This window comes from Solanum tuberosum, unplaced genomic scaffold (assembly GCF_000226075.1).
Source record: "Solanum tuberosum cultivar DM 1-3 516 R44 unplaced genomic scaffold, SolTub_3.0 scf00386, whole genome shotgun sequence".
NCBI lineage: Eukaryota > Viridiplantae > Streptophyta > Magnoliopsida > Solanales > Solanaceae > Solanum > Solanum tuberosum.
In genome coordinates this window covers 83,764-103,058 of record NW_006239320.1, presented here as the reverse complement: position 1 = coordinate 103,058, position 19,295 = coordinate 83,764, and the positions used below count along the sequence as shown (strand labels likewise).

The following is a 19,295-nucleotide window of genomic DNA, read 5'->3' as shown; positions in this document are numbered from 1 at the left end:
TAATATTACCTTATAAAACAATATTCACTTTGTATTTTTCTTGTCATCTAACTAGATGTGATTTGCATGTGTATTTCATGTTAAATTGTTTAGATGTCATATGAACATGTGAAGAAAACAACTACATTTTATATATTCACATATTTTCACATTTGTTGTGAGTGTTTTTTTTTTAAAAAAACTCGAAACATTTTAAAATAATATATTTTAAAGTTAGAAGATCTTGTTAACTTTGATAATACACTTGTGACATATATAATACTTTAATTTAAATACAAATACCTACCCAAATATAAATATATATTTACATTAATGAAAATATTTATCTCATAAAATTAACTATTAAATAAATAATAAAAATTAAACTAATACAAACTTCAACTGACGTTATTACGAGTCATATAAACTTTTCTTCGTCTAAAATATTGAAATATTAAGAAATAGTAAATCAGTAAACAAAAGGGCAATGTTTATTATAGTAATAATTATTTTGAAGCAAACTTCATGAGAGTTTAAATCACATAAGTAACATTGATAATAAAGTCATTATTCTGTCTTGAGCATAAAAAATAAATCGTGACAATTCTCTAAATTTTTGAAAAAGATATTCAGAAGCATATATCTACATCTCAAGCAGGGGCAGACCCACGTGGGTTCCAAGGGGTTCGGGTCGGCAAAAGCTTACACTGTATATATAAGGTAATTTTCTGTATTTATTTGGATATATATATTTGAACCCCCTTAATGACAAAGAGAAATTGATAACCCAGCGGCAGGTCCCCTTGAAATTAATCTCCATGTCGAGTGTTCCAATCTGTGTCTTAGCGTTTTAATTTTTTCTTTCTTAGTTTCAGTTCTGTTTTTTTTAGTTTTTTATTTTATAAAACATGCTAAAAGTGTGGTTTTAAACCCAAAAAAAATCAAGGCTCCGCCACTAAAACTATATACTACTACTTTGTTGAAATTTTGTTTTGTTCCCTTATTTACACGTTTATACTTTTACTTTTTTAACCCCCTGAACGAAAATTCTGGGTCTGCCACTGATCTCAAGAGAAATTGTTGACAAAAACAAATGAATTTAGACTATATCATGTTAACTTCATATATTGAAACATTACATACTAATGTATATATTAAGCAAAAAAATAATTATTATATCATCAAAATTATTTTCCTCAAGTACGTATACTTGAGGTTATGGAATATAACCTCTTAGGATAGAACGACTTACTTCATCAGAATAGTGGTACCTCATATTCCGCTAAACTTTGAACTCACTCAACAACAATAAATCACACAAAAAAATTTAAAATACAAAAAGAAGAGTAGAAGATTAAAAAGTTTGTGGTTGAAAGATGAGAGGAAGCCCTTCTATTTATAGTCAACAAATGGTAGTATGAACAAATATTTTTTGTGTCTTATCTGAAAAGTCATGACCTTTTCGAAAAGTCACAGCCCTTTGGAAAAGTCACCACTTATTAAAAAAGTCACAACTCAGCGAAAAATCACAACCCTTCAAAAAAAGCCACAACTCATCGAAAAAGTCACAACTCATCGAAAAAGTCATAACTCATCGAAAAATCAAAATCCTTCAGAAAAAAGTCACAACTTATCGAAAAAGTCACAACTTAAATTAAGAATATTATAGTAATTTAACATTTAAATTAGAAATTTATGCTTTTAAGGTAATATAGAAAATAGAGATAGATAGATTACTTATGCTATCAGTTGAAAAAAAGTGGATGAAGTTATTCTTAGTCATAATGTTAAAATGAGACTGAAGGAAAAACAAATCTCCTTATTTATTAGTTAAAGCATTAAAAAAAGGAGAAATTAGAATTTGATTATGTAATAGTAAAATATATTTAAAAGGGAAAATAGGTAAAAAGACATTTTTGACTCATTTAAATAAAATAATATTAAACATTTTGGATCAAGCTATTAATTACAAGGGCATTTTGGGATCAAATATTAATTAGAAGAATTTTTGTTCAATTTCACATAATTTAAAAATATTTTCAATTATTTTCCAATTTTTTTATGAATTGAAATAAAAATTGTCTTAAAAAAATAACGTTATTATTATTTTAGAAATATATGTTAGAAGATATAAATATATTGCTAGAATATAATTCAAGTCAATGCCTTAAATAAATATTTTCAATAGATCAAACTAATTTTGTAATATTTTGCAAAAATCTCATATTGATAATCAAACTATTTTGTCAATACTTGAATGGTTAAATATTTCTAGTATTCAAAAATCTTGTATATTTTCTAGATTAGAGAAAACTCGTTTTGGGTGTTCAGAGCCTATAGACAAATGAGTTTATCTATTTATAATTAAAAAATAAAATCATGAGTTCTAATCTATTTTTTTTTATTTTTTTAATCAAATTTGAACACAAGAGAATCACAAAATTAATTATCGAAACTTTATATTATAAAAATAATTCAAACATTTGATTTAAATAATTCCAATCACAAATTAGCCTATATAGAGATCGAAGGGACTGAATACGGTGGCTCTCACCGTCAGTCAGCTACGCCGTACGCCGTACGCCGTTCTCCATTTCCATCTCCATCTCCATCCCCATTACCGGTGAAAATCAGTCCAACTACCATCGGTTCATTCCTCTGTAACCAAAGAACCCATCTCCTTGTGGTTCGCGTTTTATCGGGTTTCCGTTTGTAACTCCGGCTCGATTTTTGAACTCCGTTTGAGATTTTTGTTTAGGTTGCCCTGCTTTGACTCGACGCAGAGTTGAATATATTGGAATTGGCTATCAAAGGTCCATTCTTTCAAACTTTGGACTGATTTATGCCTACTGTTTTATGCTTAATTTATTATTTTGGGTAAACGATTGATGTATCATCTGATTATTGAAGCATGCTGTATTTTTAGTTCATTCTCAAACTGGAAACTACTGTTTTATGCTTAATTTATTATTTTGGGTAAACGATTGATGTATCATTGGCGACAACAAGCATGCTGTATTTTTAGTTCATTCTCAAACTGGAAATAAATTTTACAAAGAACTATCGGTGTGCTGTTAGAAGAGAAGTTGGACCATGCCACCATGGAAGTTTAGTTCATAAAGTAGATGAGATTCCATGTAGCTTTAGAAAGGATAGTTTTTTCTTCTTGAGTTCACAATTAATGTTGGCATATCTAGTTATCTGAAGTTTATATCTATGTCGAAAACGCAAGGCAGAAATCAAAAGGGAAATGCAAGTATCTTATTTACAAATTGAGCAAAACAACTTGTCTATATTGTACTAGGTACATTTGGCCAGTGGCGGAGCCAGAATTTTCAACAAGGGGTTCAAAATCTTAAGAAATAGACACACGAAGTAGCCGAAGGGGGTTTGACATCTATTGTATATACCTAAAAAATTATTTTAACATGTAAAAATAATATAATTTTCTGCCGAAGGGGGTTCGGATGAACCCCTAGTGATAAGGTGGCTCTGCCACTGCATTTGGCTAATGATACTATGGGCATTTTATAAGTCAAGCTTGCACATTTTTTTGCATAGGAATGTCAGAAGTTCTTGTAGACATTTCCTTCCAACCTTAAAAATTAACAAATTCGACAAATCAATTCTAGGAATGCAACAATATCTTCTGAATTGATAACCCTGAAAAGATTGCATACCTGACTCTTCTATTTCTTGGAACTTCAGCTCAATCAATAGCATTTCATCAATTCATTTCGATCTACTTGTAAGTCTGCAAATTCTTTTCCTTTGGATTTGAAGTGTGCAGAATTAACTCTTTGTTAGTAGTATCTGTAGAATCAGTCTTTTTCAGAGAGTCAATTAGTATCTCCATGAAGAAAATGTTATCTTGAAAAAATTTCTCAGCTATACAATGTCAATGGCTGTGACGAGTATCTGTGCACAACTATTTTCTCTTTTGGATTACATAGTATCACCAATCCCTCCTAAAACAAGTAATAGTACAACTCCATGAACCTGTCCTACCACAATTGGAATCCATTTCTTCCATAAGTACAATGACCTGCCAGTACTGTTCGAGGTCGATAGGCTTACTTCTAGAGGGATTGAACTCTACAAACATCCAAATATGATCAAACTTGCCCACTTGATGTGCATTATAAATTACTCAAAGAGAGGAAACCCATCTTGGCTTATAATTGGCCTCGTATGTTCAGTCCTCCATTCAATTCCTTTAAACCGTTCTTTGAAGTTATGCCTGGATTAGTAATTTTGGGAGTAGTAATTTAGGGATTAGAAATGCAAGGATTGCATAATGCAGGGATTATGATGTTTAGTTTAATATTTTACATATTATTATACAATGTATAATTTAAAATATTTTATTTTTTAAATAACTTAAAAAATTTCTTACTTTTGTGAGGGTTAATTTTGTCATTTCTAATCCATTACTAATATCCATGCCCAACTTGTTTGGGACTGAAGCGTTGTGTTTCTGATATCCACATTCTTATTTCACATTCTATCCGGCATAAAATAATACGTAAATTCCCGCATAACTTAAGCAGGTATTATTTGTGAGGAAAACAAAAAGGAGCAACCAATGGTCTATCAATTAATGCTGTTTTGTACATGGAATTTAATTATTCTCAAATCCAGACCGAACGTTTTATAAGCTTATGCTGATCATTTTTATCTGTGGGTATTAGCTCTTCCAAAGCCCAAACCAAATGACCCCTTAGATTCTGAGCAAACATAAGATATCCTTTGTTTCTATCTATTTTGTACTAATTCTAGAATTTAATCATGTAGTGAAACGCTCTGGATATCTCCATGTTTTTTATGGTCTATGTTGCTTTGCAGTGTTCTGGATTTTAGTTGCTTATATGTTAATTGGGTTTCTTTGTTGAATAACTAGTATAAGATGACTAGTCTAGTTATTAGAATGTGTTAGCAATTCCTCTGGTTGACCAGTTCCTTCATTTGATGAGTAGCAGGACTATTTCACGGCATTTCTCCTCTCTTGCATAGCACTACAGTGGTAGAACAGAATTCGGAAGAAATGATGCTCTCAGGTTCTGCATTACCTTATATTTCTCTTCATCCTTCTTTAAAAATACACTTTTTCTAATAGGGCTGAGCTCCAGGAGTGTGTCAGTGTATGAGAAGCAATAGACAACTTCTAACTGTCAAATTATACAAGTGTCGTCTCATCCTGATACCAATAATAGATTTTAGATTTTAAGAGATGTGGGGTGTTCCTCAGTGCAGTGTGCAAAAGAGCGTTGGATCTCTATCAAAGTGCATATCATCCATCACTCTGAAAGCTCTTCCTATTTTTATATAAACAAAGAAGCAAGTGTAAGCCCCGTGGACGTGTCATTATGATATTTACTTTTCCTAAGAGCTATTATTTAGCAGATAAAATTTGTTTAATGTTCTCAAAAATCTACTTCTGTCAATTTCTGAGGTCCTTATTTAATAATTTGTCTGAGTGGCATAAGAGCTCATAACATTGCTATTTATTTTGCTTAGCCATAGTTCTGTGTTTTTCAGTGTTCAACATGGGAGCTCAGCTTCAACTAAGAGTAATAGGCATTCCCAGAAATCAAGGTAAGTGGAAGTTTGGATTATATGGGCATTCTTTGCACTTATAGCACCCCCACCCTAAACGGAAATAGAAAAAGAAAAAAGAGAGTAAACCTTTGTTAGAAATAATCTGTAATTTCAGAAGACAATAAGTAGGAAATTGTAGGACCTTGAATTCTCTTAAGAAAGCATGTGATGTGAAGACCAAGGAGAAATCACCACAACTATTACTTATTCTGTTTGTCCTTTTTAACGTTTTTCACACAAGCAAAAGAGAGAAGCGAACCAGGACTGGGATAGGAAGCTTACACCTAAATATTTATTCTCGAGTTAAGCTTTGGTTTTTGATTGCTTGCGTTTTCCACTATTTCATTTTTTCTCGAGTTTTTTAAATCTTACAGAGAAAGTTTTCCTTTTTGACCTTCTCATATTCTATTTCTTATTACCAATATGTGGAAAGATGCAAATTTGCAGTTGATAGGTGTTTTGAAAGTAACTTATTATGATTTTTCCTTAATATTCTTTTAAAAGTGGTACAGAGTTCTAGTTGAAGTACAATATGATAGAAATGATACATCATTCTTTTGCCAAAGCTTCTTTTTACAGGTCTATTCGATGTAAAAGTATACACTACAAATAGAGCACGACTGAGGACTTCCTCCAGGAACAGATTTATGTGCACCTTAAATCAGTCAGCACGGGTCTCGGCTCAAGCAGAGCAAAGAGAAAGTAGGACTTTAGTCAAAATGTGTGGAATTACATCAGCTAGAGATGCTGCTCTTGCAGCAGAAGCTGGAGCCAATTTTATTGGTATGATCATATGGCCTAACTCAAAACGTTCCGTTTCACTTTCTACTGCAAAGGAAATCTCGAAGGTTGCACGGGAATATGGAGCTCAGCCAGTTGGTGTGTTTGTAGATGATAATGCTGACACAATACTAAGGGCCTCAGATGCAGCAGACCTTGAATTGGTGCAGGTGAGAAACCGTCTATCTTTCACCATTATGAATTTCTTGTTTTCAATACTCAAATCCACAACACATTCAAATTGAGCAGCTTCATGGAAATGGTTCTCGAGATGTTTTTCCAGTTCTAGTCGGAGAGAAGCGTTTAGTATATGTTCTTCATGCAAATGAAGCGGGAGGCCTTTTGAACTCTGTTTCAGATGAGGAGTCTTCTCTGGTTGATTGGATTCTAGTGGACAGTGCCAAAGGTGGCAGGTACAGTTCCTCCTTATGTATAAACCTGCCATTGGCATGGCTGTGTATGTAATCATGCACTCTCTTTTAGACTAAGCTTATTCCCACCCCATATGGAGCTAATTGACAAAGATGTAACTCCATTTGGTTTGTATGATTAAACTCCTTTTTTGGATTCATTCGGTCCAAAACAAACTTGTTTATTGTAACTTTAGCATGACCGAGACACTGAATCTGATGAGATGGGAATCAAACCACTAACAGGACTGACATACTTTTGCAGTGGCAAAGGGTTTAATTGGGCTCAGTTTAAGCTACCATCAATTAGAAGCAAACATGGATGGCTCTTGGCTGGAGGAATTAACCCGGAGAATGTTTGTGAAGCTCTTTCTGCTCTTAAACCCAATGGAGTGGATGTCAGTAGTGGCATATGCGGACAGGATGGCATCCAAAAGGATGAGTCCCGGATACTATCATTCATGAATGAAGTGAAATCTTTACGCCTTTAGTTAAATACTGAATAATGGCAAATTCCCTAGTGCATGCAGATTGTTAAATCAACTGCAATGTTAGTGCTGATCCTCTTGTAATTTCTCAGCTGATTAGTGTAGGCCAGGACTTGTATCTCATGAGAGATGCATCAAGTTTGTATTTGAAAATCAAGTAACATTACATACTTTCGTTTTGCAATGGAATCAAAGTATTTTGTCATGTCAGATAACTAGTGAAGTCACAGTCACGTCTTGATTTTTGGCACGTAAAGAGGAGCATGGATGCTCCAATGAGGAGTTGCGAGAGATTGACAGTAGTAAGTTTGAGGAGAGGTAGATTGAGGAAGAATTGGAGAGAGGTGATTAGACATAACATAATAGATTTTTAGCTCATTGAGGATATGATCCTAGATAGGAGAGCATGGAGGTCAAGGATTATAATAGACTGTTAGTAGGTAGTTGATTGTTTCTCTCTTTCTAGTGCTAGAAATTAGAATTGGTTTCTAGTATGAAGCACCTATGCATTCCTTTACCAGTATTATTATGAACATAGCTAGTTAATTTAGGGTTATCGTCGAGTAGAAAGTGATTTAATTTGAAGCGATTGAAATTTATATTAATCGATCATAAAGAAAAAGAATCGTATTATTTATTTCGATTAAGCTTCTTTCCTTTTAATTTGGAATGACGAATATGAGCTGCATGAAACGTCTGAGAGGTCAAACTTGACAATCACATCTTTGATGTTCATCAAACTTAGAAACAAGTTAAATAATTTAAAAAAATTTAATACAAATAAAATAATAGTATCCTTAATTTTTTTGTTAAGAGCCATGATTTCATTCATCTCATTATATCTTTTAACGATATGATAACCTTTTGTCTCATTTGATACTTGAATACGTGTTATCACTTCCACGTGTTCATGTTAACGATTTTTAAAGAATCGTTAAAATCATCAGGATTTTATTAATATCAGCTTAGTGATTAACCAAGTAATTGATTTGGTAGTTGAGAATAAAATATCAAGTGGGAGGTCACATGATGATGATAGTAGAAGTAGTGCTCAACTATTCCATCCTTGCATTTCTTTACGTTGAAAATTACATTTGTGTCCGTTAGTTTTCAACCAGCATATCCCATCATCTTTTTTAGTCAGTCTAAAAAAGAATGACATATTTATATCTTTCATAACAATTTAATTTTAAAATATCTATTTCATTCTTAATAAAATGATTTATAACCCGTAATTACACAAACATCTTCTTTCTTAAACTTCTGTCAAATCAAACTAATTAATTTAAAACAGAGAGATTACTATATTTTATTAGGACCGATTATATGACAGTTAAATAATTATTGCAATTAATAAGAAAGTAAACTGAAAACGACCCAAAATAAAGAGAAAAAGAAAGTGTGGGCCTTGGCTCTGTGAGCTTATGACAATTGAAATCGACAATAATTAAGTATGAAAATAGATCGAATTCATACTTCAGTAACTTTAGTTTTCAGCATTTCCACAGTGAGGTAAACAAAAAATTTTGTTATCAACATTATTTATATGTAATCAAGTAAAACACTATATATAAGGATAGGAGGGGGGCCTCGGGCGTGGCAAGGGATGGAGTGGTCAAGGTACAGGGGTTGTGGGGGCGTTGGATGGATGGAGACAGAGGCGAACCCATGATTTGAAGTCTTTGGGTGGACCAATATTATTTTAGTTCAAATATGATTCTAAAAATAGTGAAATAAACACTTTGGTTAAATTCGAACCCAGGCCTCGCGAGTGAATCCTCTAGCTTGTATGAGTAGCACGATGGCATTCCTATGCTTTTAATAGAATTGGAAAATGGGAGGAAGAATTCAACACATCCAGCTGGGAGGTCCAATGCTTATCAAGGAAATAGTAATTGCATTTGTGTTGGCATTTGCAGCAGGTGGTGCTTTTAAGATGTGGCATTGGGATATGCAGTTCTATCACCAACTTGACAGAGGTGAAGCCACTCTTGTTGCCCATCACTCTAACCTTATCAATAATCATCACCTATCTCCTTATTTTCTTCTTTTTTTTCTTTATTAGTATTTGTATTCATGCGTATTCTGTCTTAATTCAAATAAATTTCATGCGAAAAAAAAAAGTAACTTTAGTTTAAATATAAATATTATATTTATTTTGAAAAAATTATTTAATATGTTTAGATTGTTAAAAAAATAAAATTCTTAACTCATAAATTAAATTTTATGTAATTCAAAGTAAGAAAAATATCTTATAATTCACCTATTACCAAAAGTTATAATAGAACAGTAAATGTTTCTTTTATTTTTAAATAAAGACTTCAAATTTCAACTCTATAAGTTAATATTTTACCTCAAAATAAGATTTCTCAATATGAATTGAAATTAGTTAGATTTCAAAATGAATATCAATGATTGTATGAGAAAATGAAAAATAAACTTATATAATTATGCATATTATCTTTTAAATTAATTTAATCGATTCATTGATTCAGATCTCAGGTCGAACCTCTTACCAACTAACACATGAACCATTACAATTTACAAGTATTTATGCTATATATAATGATATTGTAAAGAATTTTAATATTACTACAGTAATTTAATTTATTATAGCCAATTACTTATCATTACTTTTGAGTTCAGTCCATTCTTATTAGACAGAGTTATTTTTAAGTCATGCATTTGTTTAAGTGTATTCTTTGTGTTGTTACTATATTCTTAATATTATTTTGTTATCTTAGGTATACTCATGAATAATTCAAAGTTTTAAAATATTGCCCTTACACTTATGGTGGAAGCCACGCAGAGATATATTAGACTTTTTTAAAAAATTATTCAAGAATATATTTGAACTTTTAAAATTGTTTAATGGTGTATTGAACCTTTTCAACTTCTTTTTATTGTTATTTTAAAACAATTCAATTTGTCAAGTGCATACTATAAATTATTGTATTTGCTATTAAACTATGCAAGATTTATTTTTTCTACAATGAAATACATATAATTATGTATGACCCCTTTTCCCTTGATTTTGATTAAAAGTTGGAGAAAAGAGCTTTCAAATAATTTAAAGGTAAAGTTGACCCATTTTAAGAAACATACTTTTGAGTTTGGAGATAGTGTTTATCCTAAAAAGTAATGAAGGGTTAAATTAACCTATTAGGAATCATTTAAAAATATTATTGACCTTTTTCTCAAAAAATGAAACTTAAATTTTATAAAACGTTTTAATTTACCTTTAATACAAAATTTGATTAAGAAAATAAAATAAAAATAAAAATTTACTAAAAAAAAATTAATTTTATAACCTTAAACATGTTACTAAAAATTGGACCTATTGGTCAAAAAATAAAATAAAATGAAGAGATGAGTAGGAGAAACTACATATGCAAATTACAGTGGATGCGACAAATTCAGCTTTGCGCCTGCGATTTGCGAAAATGATAATCCGAGCAGTAGCACTGCCACCAACAGTAACTCATCACAACCAGCTTCTCTGGTTTCAATTTGATAAGTACTATTCCGATTGTTACCAATAATCATCGCAATTGACGTTGTTCAAATCGACAGCGAAGTTGGACGAAATATAAAATTTCTTTGTGAGTATAGTTTTACTGTTTTTTATGTCTACTGCTGCAATTTTGCCATTTCTTCGATTAGTTAAAAGTCCGACGAACTGAGCCGATTTGGGGATCGCCTCCCTCGTTTGGTCCCGGTTTGCCCAAGCTTATTTTTCTCTAAAAGTGTTTTTTCTTTTTTAAAAAAAAGAAGAGTTGTTTGACCAATTTTTTGTAAACAAAGGAACTACTTTTGGGTAGCAAAAGCTATCTGAGTTTGAAAAAGTAGCTTTTTCGATTAAAAAAATCAAACTAGTAGTATATTTTAATGGCTGATCAAAATAATTTTTAAATTTATTGGTCTAACACGAATAAATTGTTACTAAAAAAGTGAAAAAATAAAATAAGTTCATTTAAGAAGTTTTACCGTCATACACCAGCTCAATTTGATTGGAGTTGGTAGGCCTTGAAAATCGATATATCAATGTACGTTGTATGCTGTCTTCAAAAAATCTTCACTAGGTTCCACCTTCCATGTCCCTTCTCAAAAAGGAAAAGATACCAAAAATCAATGAACATAAAAACGTGTAATCAATTGAAAAAGACATACATTTATCTCCACTTAGTTTGGTGAGCTATGATATTTTGTTCTTTCTTACTGTGCTGTTGTCTCAACTTGTTCTATAATTGCCCAAGATCTATCTATAGCTAGCAGCAGAAGCACATGCTTTTGTTTTTCTTTTTTCAATTTTCTTAGGAACACATGCTTTACATGGACAATAGGAGTATCTCTTAACTTAATCTACTCTACTCATTGATCCCTTACCTACCAACACATGCACCAGTACAATTTACAAGTAGTTTTAAGTTATATACAATATCAGTGTAAATAATTTCCATACTATCACTGTAATTTAATTTAAAAAGTTTACCTTTAAGTGAATTGTATTGCGTAGTTAGTGCATAGAACTTCTTAAGCTTCAAATAAATTAGAGTTCTTTCAAATAGTTGAGCATCACATCAATGAAATAGAGTCATTACATGGAAAAAGTTATCATCTAAGCTTCCAAATATGCTTAACTTATTTTAGTCACCAGCTGTATATGGGGACAAGCAATAAATATTTGAATTTACTGTGAGTAGCTCAGTTCATTGATATATAATAACCAGAAAATGCTTTTAATTTAAAATATCCTCACCTACCAGCTACTGTCCTCTTCTTTCTTAAACAATTCTATTATTCTCATTTCTGAAATCTGAACAACAGCTAACTGTTCCCACAATTCTTCCTATCATATCATGGCATTGACTGATTGGGAATCTCATTAAAAGGCGCCTTGTCCAAAAAAGTAGTACTAGTATGTATATAAATTGAAGTGCCTCAAAATCATTTCATGGTTGAGGTTAATGAAAAAATGAAAAATGTAAAAGGAACCTATCTTCTCTTTTTTCTTTTTCTGATCTTAGCTGCTTTATCATCTCAAGTTTATAGTATTTCTAGTGATTTCTCAATATTAGACAGATCAAATGATTTCATATCAGATGAAAGTGTTTTCCAACTTTTCCAAGAATGGAAACAGAAGCATGGGAAAGTTTACAAGGATGAGAAAGAGGAAGAAATGAGGTTGGAGAAGTTTAGATGGAATGTGAAGTATATAGTGGAAAAGAACTCAGAAAGGAAGTCAGCTTCAGAACATTTCGTTGGTCTGACCAATTTTGCTGATATGAGCAATGAAGAGTTCAGGGAAGTTCATGGTTCAAAGATAAAGATACCCTTTAACAAGAGAAAGATTATTCAGATGAAGAATGTGGAAGAAAAATCAACTTCAATTTCTTGCGATGCTCCTCCTTCGAGGGATTGGAGGAAACACGGGGCTGTCACCGAGGTCAAGAACCAAGAACAATGTGGTAAGCTCACTTGTGCTCTTTTATCCTTTTCAATTGATCACGTTACCAATAGCTAGATGCTGTTTTTTCTGTCTGCCAGTCAGTTGACCTGAACACTTGAATGGTAAGGGTTGGGAATAGAGTTTCTGCTTCACTTTTCTCTTTAAGTCTCTTACGTATTACCTTGTTGCTTATTGAATTCATGAGGTGGCTGTGAAGTTTACAGCATAGTACTGAGAAATAAATGGTGCTTCTATTCAGTAGATCGTTGGATAGTAAAAAAGGAAGTTGAACGATTTGAAAATTCAATTGACAGGAATAAAAAGGGTAATTCAGCGGATAATTCTGTTTCTCTCATATTATAGCGCACAAGGGTGCAGTTGTTTCTTTAATTTGATTTGCCAATGATGGAATTTAAAAACTAGCACTGATAACTAGGTTCCACCCGGAAGATGTGCTATTGGATCTTCCTTCTCTTCACTTATGTAACACAGAATGGGAAAATGAAGATATGAATACCTTCTTTTAAGCGTCAAGCTTGACTACAATCTTGCTCAGGATCCAACAAAAATAATTTTTTTCTGCTTTGTTTTAGAGAAATATTTCTTCATGTATATATCCTGGTTTTTTGAGAGGTTCGTATACCTGTACTTTGTGGTGGTTTATAAATAGCGCTGGAGGCCACATCGAAGTTAGACTGACTTACATTAGGTACTTGTTTTATATCTGGGCAGCTTCTATGCATTATGTTCCTTGACACAAGTAGTGTCAAAGGCAGAATAGGCAATCTGCTAATTGAGCTAATTTACAGTCTAAATGGAATAGTATGGGTGTTTCCTGCTTTGCGACTTCGTGACAAATAAGGAGCAATCCAGATGATCCATGGTCTTTAAATCTATGTTAGTGGAGTAATTACCTTGATTTCTACTAAACATTTGCAGGAGCTTGCTGGGCATTTTCAGCTTGTGGAGCCGTGGAGGGAATAAATGCAATAATTACTGGTGAACTTATTAGCCTTTCTGTCCAAGAACTTGTCAATTGTGATAATTCAACCAATACCGGCTGTTGTGGTGGATATATGGACCCTGCTTTTGAGTGGGTGATCAATAATGGCGGCATTGCTTCAGAAATTGATTACCCATACACGGCCTCTCAAGGCGCATGCAAGATTACCAAGGCATACAGATCAATTTCATATCAAATCTTCTGTTCATTTTCAAAATAATATCCTTCTTTAAAAGAAAATCTTTGATCAGTGTTCCTCAACAGGTGAACCACAAGGTTGTAACAATTGATGGTTACCGAGATGTTCCACAGGAGGAAACTGCCCTTCTTTGTGCTGTTGCTCACCAACCTGTCAGTGTTGGCATCGATGGAACAAGTGCTGATTTTCAGCTGTATAGAGGGGTACTCTTATCTTTTACTCCTTTTTCACACATTTCTTTGCCCTTTCTTCTCTCAAGAATCCCAAAATGACGTGCACTTTGTTCTATTGTATTATGGAAACATGCAGGGAATCTATGATGGAAGTTGCTCTAGTAGTCCAGATGATTTGAGCCACGGAGTACTAATAGTAGGTTATGGTTCCGAAGGAGACAATGACTACTGGATAATCAAGAATTCATGGGGTACATCATGGGGAGTGGAGGGGTATGGATATATAAGAAGAAACGGTGATTTGCCATATGGTGTTTGTGCCATTAATTCATTGGCTTCTTATCCGACGAAGGAATTATCTTTTGTATTATCTCCTTATCCATCTCCGGCCGTTCAACCACCTCCTCCACCATTCCCTCTGCCCACTCCCCCATCTTCAGCCATTCCACCACCTCCTCCATCCCCTTCTCCCCCTCCACCACCTTCTGCACCTCCTCCATCTACTTCTCCCCCTCCACCACCTTCTGCACCATCTCCGTCTCCGCCCCCTCCACCACCTTCCGAGCCATCTCCTTATCCGTCTCCAGCCATTCCACCACCTACTCCACCATCCCCTCCACCCCCTCCACCGCCTTCTGCACCATTTCCTTATCCGTCTCCGATCGTTCCACCACCTCCTCCACCATCCCCTCCGCCATCTCCAGACGTTCCACTATTCCCTCCACCACCTCCGCCCCCATCCCCTCAACCACCTTTTGCACCATATCCTTATCCATCTCCAACCGTTCCACCACCTCATCCACCATCCCCTCCTCCACCCTTACCTTATCCGTCTCCAGTTGTTCCACCACCTCCTTCACCATTCCCTCCACCACCTCCTTCACCTTCCCCTCTGCCCCCTCCACCACCTCCTCCGCCATCCCCTCCACCCCCTCCACCATCTCCACCACCCCCTTCGCCCTCCCCACCACCCCCTCCACCATCTCCACCACCCCCTTCGCCCTCCCCACCACCTCCTCCACCATCCCCTCCACCACCTCCTCCACCATCCCCTCCACCACCTCCTCCACCATCCCCTCCACCACCTCCTCCGCCATCCCCTCCACCCCCTCCACCATCTCCACCACCCCCTTCGCCCTCCCCACCACCTCCTCCACCATGCCCTCCTCCACCATCCCCTTCGCCCCCTCCACCTCCTCCGCCATCCCCTCCACCCCCTCCACCATCTCCACCACCCCCTTCGCCCTCCCCACCACCCCCTCCACCATCTCCACCACCCCCTTCGCCCCCTCCACCTCCTCCGCCATCCCCTCCACCCCCTCCACCATCTCCACCACCCCCTTCGCCCTCCCCACCACCCCCTCCACCATCTCCACCACCCCCTTCGCCCTCCCCACCACCTCCTCCACCATCCCCTCCACCACCTCCTCCACCATCCCCTCCACCACCTCCTCCACCATGCCCTCCTCCACCATCCCCTTCGCCCCCTCCACCTCCTCCGCCATCCCCTTCACCCCCTCCACCATTTCCACCAGCCCCTTCACCCTCCCCACCACCTCCTCCACCATGCCCTCCTCCACCATTTCCACCAGCCCCTTCACCCTCCCCACCACCTCCTCCACCATCCCCTCCACCACCTCCTCCACCATGCCCTCCTCCACCATTTCCACCAGCCCCTTCACCCTCCCCACCACCTCCTCCACCATGCCCTCCTCCACCATTTCCACCAGCCCCTTCACCCTCCCCACCACCTCCTCCACCATCCCCTCCACCACCTCCTCCACCATGCCCTCCTCCACCATCCCCTTCGCCCCCTCCACCTCCTCCGCCATCCCCTCCACCCCCTCCACCATCTCCACCACCCCCTTCGCCCTCCCCACCACCCCCTCCACCATCTCCACCACCCCCTTCGCCCCCTCCACCTCCTCCGCCATCCCCTTCACCCCCTCCACCATTTCCACCAGCCCCTTCACCCTCCCCACCACCTCCTCCACCATCCCCTCCACCACCTCCTCCGCCATCCCCTCCGCCCCCTCCACCACCTTATCCAAAACCAAGTGAATGTGGAGGCTGGTATTATTGTCCTGAATATCAAACATGTTGTTGTGACTTGTATTTCTTTGGCATATGCCTCCGTCACAAGTGTTGTCCTTATGAGAATGGTGTTTGCTGTCATGGATCAGACTACTGCTGCCCAACTGAATATCCCATTTGTGATGTTTATGAAGGGGTCTGCCTCAAGGTACTACTACTTATCAGACGCTTTGTAACATCCAAACTATAATAAGCAAATTTATTCCTTTTGTTGGAGTCATTAGAAAGAAAATTCTTATAATCCTATTGGCTTTTGATCATTCCACCTCTTTCTTCTTATTTTTCTTCTCTTTCAAACCTTGGTAAAAGTTAGTCATCTCTTATACCCTAATATTCTGAAGTGACTTTATGCAAATCCTTATTAACATTTAGGACTCGAATTTGCACCATCTAAGCAAGAGAGTAATAGTGGTACTTTGGAGTGAGAAAATATTTGGGACGAATATGATATTGGAATTAGGACCTGTTTTTCCCCTATTTGGGAAGCTAAGGCCTAAATACCTGGAAATTGTAAGTCCTAAACATCATCTGTATCCAAAATCTTGCTAGAGCATCTGCTATTCCCCTCTCAGCCTGTTTGTATCTGTTCATGACCAAAATCTCCTAACGAGAGCCCTTCAATCTTCAATACACCAAGAGGATGCAAATATCTTCTTTGATCTCGTAGTCTTCACTGACTTACCTATTTCTGAGTTTCCAAAGGGAGCATTTACTAGAGAGAAAGCTACGATGCCAAGGGAGTTAAGTGCCAGGGAACTCATAGGGTAGATCACTCTTGATATTTTGCTTGTCTCAAAAAGTTGAGAATTTAATCAACACACAAGGTTAAGAATAAAATAAATTCTGTTGGATATCTTTATATTATTTTCTTTCATACTTCTTTTCCTTATTGCAGAGATTTGATGATACTGTGGGAGTGGCAGCAAAGAAGAGAAGAATGGCCCAATACAAGTTACCATGGAGTACAAGCACTAAAGAAACAGAGGAGATGGGCCAAACTCTGAAATGGAAGAGGAAGCATGTTGCACCAATGTTCTGAGTTAAATAATTGTTATCATGGCATTCGAAATGTTGATAAATAAATGTAAATCTGGTTCTAACACCAAGAATTTTGATGAATAAAACTGTTTAGCTGAAACTACAAGTACAATTCCTCAATGAATCTTGCTTGAGCAAAAATATGAATTTCTTGAAATACAGAACTAGAAAGAGAGTTATGTAGCCTGAAAATTCGACCTGTTTCGTTTGCAGCTGCACTATACCTTCTGGTGAAGGTGGTCTTGGATGTCTTTTAACCATTTTCTTTTTATGTACTTGAAAGAAAATGGTGTCTGTGGAGGAGGATACAAAAATTTATAGAGGTGAATGTTAATTGCTTCTGGCTTCGGGTAAAGTAAACATCGAGTGATTAGATTGCATGATGTATGTACATATTATTTTCAGTATATTTGATGGCTACCTAGTAGCACGATCTTCAAATCCATCATCATTTGGCATGAGTATAAGAAGAAGACTAAGTCTATTGAGTTTTATGTTGTGTACATTCTTGAAAATAGTTCTGAAGAATAATAAACTTGCATTATGATTGCCAAACTCTGGAGTTCCTTCAAATTCAGATTGAAGGAACAGAAAAGGCTGCTTGTTACTTGTTGATATGACATTATGACTATATGGGAAGGGGGAAAAAAATTCTTTATATACATATCTAATATATTTTTCACTAAAAAGGTTGTAACTTATAATACATGTATGCAGATTCTTATGCTGTGACATACTCTGAGAGTACAACTTTTTTCAATTTTTGGTGTGTCTAGTTTTATTTTAAAAGGACTTATATTAGAAAATATGGTATCTCACGTAATTTACTTTGCATAATCTATTACAAATGGGAGATACAATGAAACCTCTCTATAACAACGTCATTTTGTTCCAATATTGTTTGATTGCTTTAACTTAATGTTGTTATAAAGATATATAATATAACGTAACATGAATCATGATTCCATAGAAAATATGACTATTATAGAGTGGTCTGATTGTATAGCAAAATTAGTTATACAATGTGATACAATATTAGCAAACTGATCAAATGTACACTAAATTAACAATACTACCAAGCTAATCAAATGTAACACTAAATTTAATTTTGCCAGCTTAGCCCAATTGCCTTGCAGAGACCAGCATAAGATATGAAGATGTTATTAGCTTGTAAAATTATATTAATATGTCAGCAAACAATATATTTACTCTTTTTTCACAAAATTTAGAATATTATTGTTTAGAATCATTTATTCCAACTAAGTTTGAAATATATATACATCTAAAGGTTAGTTATATCTTTAATAAATATATATATATATATATATATAAATTTAATCTTGAAATTGCCATTTTAGTATAGTACACCTACAACTCAATCATTCATCGCGATTAGATTTCACATTACAATATTCTAATTCTGGTTGCATAGTGTTGCTTAATTATTAGATACTAAAGGCCTAAAAAGAGATCACTTTTGGATAAACTAAAGGTTAAATAATTTTTATTTTGCTTTTATATATCCATCGAAAATATAAAAAAATTCACATTTTTTTTCTTGATATCGCTTCTCTCCTTTCTTTACCTTAGTGGCATAATTCATGTCAATTTTTTCTTATTTATCTTACACAAATTATCTCCTAGACATCAAAATTCACTATTTAGGCAATCATAATAATTAAACCAACAAAAAAACCTTGGTAGCTAATATAAATATGTACATTTATGCCAAACACATACGTTATAGAATACTCCGTATTTTATTTCATATTTTATAGAATGGATAAAGAGAACTATATGAACTACCAAATAGAGATTTTAATTTGTCGAGATTGTGATTTGTGTGCAAGGAAAATTGAAGTAATCTTCAATAATAGTAAGTAGGGAAAAGGCTCAAATATGCCATCGAACTTTCAGAAAAGGCTCATTTATGCCATCCGTTAAAAGTTTGGCTCATCTATGCCATTACCGTTTAAGAAAAGGTTCATTCATGCCATTATTTTTTAACGGTGGTTTTACAAAACCATTTTTTACACGTGGCCAATTATAATTCAGCCACGTCATTATTTTTTTTATAATAAAAA

The 19,295-nt window shown here is 35.3% G+C and overlaps 2 protein-coding genes across 10 annotated transcripts; both read left to right on the top strand.

Moving 5' to 3' along the window:
• Positions 1 to 2,464: 2,464 nt before the first annotated feature.
• LOC102587991 (N-(5'-phosphoribosyl)anthranilate isomerase 1, chloroplastic-like) lies at positions 2,465 to 7,465 on the top strand. 9 transcript variants are annotated; one of them, XM_006362340.2, is made up of 6 exons: positions 2,465 to 2,792; positions 4,959 to 5,036; positions 5,518 to 5,574; positions 6,157 to 6,527; positions 6,607 to 6,770; positions 7,033 to 7,465. In XM_006362340.2, the coding sequence occupies exons 2-6, from the start codon at positions 5,024 to 5,026 to the stop codon at positions 7,256 to 7,258; spliced, it is 831 nt and encodes a 276-aa protein (XP_006362402.1). In that variant the 5' UTR covers positions 2,465 to 2,792; positions 4,959 to 5,023; the 3' UTR covers positions 7,259 to 7,465. The 9 variants fall into 9 exon arrangements, with proteins under 9 accessions (XP_006362402.1, XP_006362403.1, XP_006362401.1 ...); XM_006362341.2 differs by having other exon boundaries at positions 4,956 to 5,036; XM_006362339.2 differs by lacking the exon at positions 4,959 to 5,036 and adding an exon at positions 4,530 to 4,659.
• Positions 7,466 to 11,760: 4,295 nt separating this feature from the next.
• On the top strand, positions 11,761 to 17,375 carry LOC102602011 (atrophin-1-like). The gene is made up of 7 exons (XM_015302956.1): positions 11,761 to 12,723; positions 13,644 to 13,879; positions 13,972 to 14,109; positions 14,216 to 14,984; positions 15,237 to 15,497; positions 15,615 to 16,321; positions 17,069 to 17,375. The coding sequence occupies exons 1-7, from the start codon at positions 12,210 to 12,212 to the stop codon at positions 17,210 to 17,212; spliced, it is 2,769 nt and encodes a 922-aa protein (XP_015158442.1). The 5' UTR covers positions 11,761 to 12,209; the 3' UTR covers positions 17,213 to 17,375.
• Positions 17,376 to 19,295: the final 1,920 nt, after the last annotated feature.

Bases quoted from the DNA above. Each gene is read 5' to 3' on its own strand.
- LOC102587991 (XM_006362339.2), top strand. The intron at 6,528-6,606 runs GTGAGAAACCGT...CAAATTGAGCAG, and splicing joins CAGACCTTGAATTGGTGCAG to CTTCATGGAAATGGTTCTCG. The intron at 6,771-7,032 runs GTACAGTTCCTC...ATACTTTTGCAG, and splicing joins GACAGTGCCAAAGGTGGCAG to TGGCAAAGGGTTTAATTGGG.
- LOC102602011 (XM_015302956.1), top strand. From the start codon at position 12,210: ATGGTTGAGGTTAATGAAAAAATGAAAAATGTAAAAGGAACCTATCTT. The intron at 12,724-13,643 runs GTAAGCTCACTT...AAACATTTGCAG, and splicing joins CAAGAACCAAGAACAATGTG to GAGCTTGCTGGGCATTTTCA. The intron at 16,322-17,068 runs GTACTACTACTT...TCCTTATTGCAG, and splicing joins ATGAAGGGGTCTGCCTCAAG to AGATTTGATGATACTGTGGG.